Raw genomic sequence first — 4,071 nt, 5'->3', positions numbered from 1 at the left:
ACATCGCGATTCATAATTAACCTTAAAATAAGCAATCACTTCGATGACCAGTTTTTCAGCTACCCCTCTAGATGAAGACGGCCTAATGCAGTTCTCGTCAGAAGGCCACATGTCGTGAAGCGCCCGTCAACTTCGGACAGGTCTTATCCGATCGAGCGCACGGCCTGCAATGCATTTCGCAGCCATTCGTCATTAGCGAAACAAAAGAGAGTTCATCTTCGATGGCTCGCGAGCTTTTTTCGTTGGGGGGTTATGATTCTGCACACCGCCCCAATGCCCGAACGCCGCCAAAATTGACACTCTTCGTCGTGGTGGTGGCGTGTGACATTAATTTAATGCTCACCCAGCACACCCACGCCTCGTGAGGTGCCTGGCTTGCTCAAGACGGGCACATTTTACTTCGTTTTATTTGTCACCCGTTCGCCCATTGTGATCGCTGATGAGCGCTTCCCATTTGGCGCCCCTTTTGGGTGGGCTTTTATTTGCTCAAACCTCGACCATTCCACAGTTGCAACGATTGTGCAACGTACGCAATCGTCTGGGGGAGGCTTTTATGCGCTTCGACAGGCGCGAATGGAGATTTTGCAGCCTGCAAGCGCCCAGCGCTGGAAAGCCGCTAAATGATCCATTTAATTCGTCCCTCCCGGAGCGGAACCTTCTGCCGTAATGTGACCGCGTAATGCGGGGCACCTGGTGAAGGTGGCCTCGTGCACTCAATCGTGCCACGCTTCTTAAGCAGGCGAATTTGTCTAGAAATGGTGTCCTTTAGCAATAATTGCATCCCCCCAAAAATGGGAGCAAAAATCGCGTAACCAAAATCGAATCAAACGCAGTTGGATGGGCACCCGCTTGGCTCGTTCTGGGGCGATCTGGCCGGACAGGTGTTTAATTACAGCCTACCGTGGCCAACCGCACGATCGATGATCGATTGCGATCGAGAACGGCTGGAACGGTGATCTGCACGATTTTCCCGGCACGCTGGAGGCTGTTGGGCGTAGATGTTATACGTTTTATGCCAAATCAGCCCCAGCGAGAAGCGTATAATTTAGCCAATTAGTTTGACGTCGAGTGCGAGCCGGACCGTTTGCGGGTCCGGAAGATTGATTTAAAACCCTGGACGCGGGCCTCGATTGGCGATCGATTCAAAATTATCGGTTACCCGATCTATCGGCTGCTGTTTAATGCGTGCCGTGTTTGTACGGTGGCTCCTTCCATATCCTCGTAGGTTCAACATTTATCAGCATGATTCGGATGAAACATTGGATGGAGGAAGTGTGAATGGAGCAATCGAACCCCGAGAACGATCTGTTGATCAATGTCGGGGGTGCATTTTGGTGCAGTTTTGTAATGAAAATGGGCGCATGCTTTGTTTCCCATCGATCGTCCGATTTGCATCCCTTTTGGAGGTGATTTTTCGCTTAGTTATTCAACATAAGAAATACAACTATTGAAGCACCTATAGCGGTGGATGAGTGCCTAATTGCTCGAATAAATAATTCATAACCGATCGGAGTGTGCGAACTGAAATCGCTTCCTAATAGCGTCAAGTCATCGCAGCTCACACAGATCCACCAGCCGGCTTATGGATCGATTATGGACACCCCGTAAGGATGCGAGGCTCATCCCGGCAAGCGGCTTTTTGTTCATAATTATGATCATCTTTTTTTTTCTCGCTCTTTTTTTTCCACAGCAATCGAGTTCGCCTCATCGATCGTGTGTCGGAAGGAGCCGCTGGTGCTTCGTGTGGTGATTGCTCGGGGTCAACACTGAAACCGGCCAGCCCAGAAGAGGTTCCGAACGCCCGGAATCGATCGGTGGTTCGAGCATTCGCCAAGCCGCTTCCAAACCCAAACCCAGGAGGAAGAACCTACCCCCGCCGAACCGAAAGCCACAAGGGAGAGGGCAATTGTGCACACCCGAGCCCGGATGATGACGATCGCGGGTGAGTACTAAAAGTGAACGCAGTAGTTCGGTCCGGAGGGACGAGAGACTCTTTGTTGCGAAGGTGCGAGAGTACCCGACAAAGGGTGGATGGGGAAGGTGAGAGAGAGGTGGTTCGAGAGACCGATGGAAGAAGGTCGGGGGCCCCATCTGCAACCGACGCCGAAGGTGGGGATCCATGGGCGGAAAACGCCATGTGCGGCACCCAGGCCGTCGGGTGCAGTTTTTTGACTATAAAAGCCGGCTCAGGTGCCCGGTAGAGGTATAGTGTACTTGGATAGCTCAATCCGAGTAGCAGCAGCATCCGTGATCGAGAGCTAGTAGTACCGCGTGCAGTCTCCGTACGTTTTTCTGCGAGTGTTCCAGCCGATTCCAGCAAGCAAGAGAGGATGTTGAAGGTGCGTTTCGTTTTGCGGGGGTCCACGCCGTAGTTCAAGGACGAGCAGTTGCTGGTAGATGGACAGGAGGGAATACGATTCACTTTTCCCATCGCAACGGCACGAAAATTACACGGGTTTTGTGTGCAGTGCGTGGGTTTTAAAAAGCGGCACGAAAGCGAAATTCAAAACCTGCCATAAAAGCGTGCTATAAAAAAACGTTGCATGTTGCATTGTGCTAAAGCGCGTTTAGTACAACGGCATTTCATTCGTTCGGTTTTAGCGATGCATTGTTCGCGTTAGATCGATCGCAAGGCGCATAATTGAGTCGCCGGGGATTTGGAAACATTGTCCCTATCACCGGCCAATAATTCGATGATGGATGATTGCGCCACGTAGCAATCAAAATGGGGGCGTTACCAACGGATCTCAACCTAACCCACGAACGTGTTTCTGCCTTTCTGCTTCCTTCCCGGGTTTAGCGAGCGATCGTTCTGAGCTGCCTGGTGGCGGTGGTCCTCTCCTCGTCCGACCTGGAGACGGCCGAAACGGGCTGGGGTGGCGGTGGCTGGAGCAGCGGCGGAGGTGGCGGCTACGGCGGCGGTGGACACGGCGGTGGCAAAGTGATCATCGTCACGTCTGGAGGCGGAGGTGGACACGGTGGTGGCTACGGAGGCCGCAGTCTGGGCGGTGGCGGTTGGTCCAGTGGAGGAGCCGGCAAGGGTTGGTCCAGCGGTGGAGGCTCGTACGGCGGTGGCTACTCGAAGGGCTGGCCAAGCAGCTTCGGTGGTTCCTCCGGCAAAGGATGGTCCAGCGGAGGATCGTCGTTCGGAGGCGGATATGGCGGTGGTAGCGGATGGTCTCTGGGAGGCGGTAGCAGCCTGGGAGGTGGCCATTCGGGAGGAGGCTGGAGCTCGGGTGGACGTAGCCTCGGTGGGTGGCCCTCGGGTGGCGTCAGCAAGGGATGGTCCTCGGGAGGACTCAGCCAGGGTTGGTCCTCGGGTGGTGGCAGTTACGGAGGTGGTCAGGGATGGTCCTCGGGTGGTAGCGGATTCGGAGGAGGATACGGTGGAAGCAGTGGAGGCTGGAGCTCGGGACGCAGCCTGGGCGGATCCGGTGGATGGTCCTCGGGAGGACTCAGCAAGGGTTGGCCATCGAGCGGCGGTAGCAAGGGTTGGTCATCGGGTGGTTACGGAGGTGGAAGCGGTGGATGGTCCACTGGTGGAAGCGGGGGTTATGGTGGTGGCTGGAGCGGATCCAGCGGCTGGTAAACCTTACCCCCAACCTAACAAGCTACAATCAGAAGCCCTTAAACTGCCCCTCCGCACTGTTACGTCACACAGTTCTTGTTGATATCGAATAAAAAAGCACACAAGCCCTCTTTTTTTTGTACATAATTCAGATCTCGTTCCGTCTTACGATTGCGGATTTAATTCGTACCTTTCTTCTTGCTGTGTGTTGAATGGACGATGAAAAAAAAAACAACACCAACAATTGGGTTCGTCACGTCTCGCTCGTTGAAGTCGCCCTGCCGAAAATGTTTCCTACCTTCCGCAGACAAACGCACGTCCGAAACGGTCGTCCCGTTCAATTGCACAAGATGCACCGGCAACGATCCGTCGGTCTGCTGAAAGGTGAACGCCACGAACCACGAAAGGGCGGCGATGTTGGGTCGCAGATAGCATTATGCTATTATTGTTGCCGTTTTTTTTTAATGAGCACTACGATAATGATCGTACTGCGGTGCACTGAC

General features: G+C 53.8%; 1 protein-coding gene across 1 annotated transcript; it reads left to right on the top strand.

Moving 5' to 3' along the window:
* The first annotated feature begins 2,227 nt into the window (after positions 1 to 2,227).
* LOC128724113 (loricrin-like) lies at positions 2,228 to 3,709 on the top strand. The gene is made up of 2 exons (XM_053817877.1): positions 2,228 to 2,339; positions 2,801 to 3,709. Exons 1-2 carry the CDS (start codon positions 2,331 to 2,333, stop codon positions 3,587 to 3,589), a joined length of 798 nt encoding a protein of 265 aa, XP_053673852.1. The 5' UTR covers positions 2,228 to 2,330; the 3' UTR covers positions 3,590 to 3,709.
* Positions 3,710 to 4,071: the final 362 nt, after the last annotated feature.

This window comes from Anopheles nili, chromosome 3 (assembly GCF_943737925.1).
Source record: "Anopheles nili chromosome 3, idAnoNiliSN_F5_01, whole genome shotgun sequence".
Lineage (NCBI taxonomy): Eukaryota > Metazoa > Arthropoda > Insecta > Diptera > Culicidae > Anopheles > Anopheles nili.
This window is presented reverse-complemented; position numbering and strand designations above follow the sequence as displayed.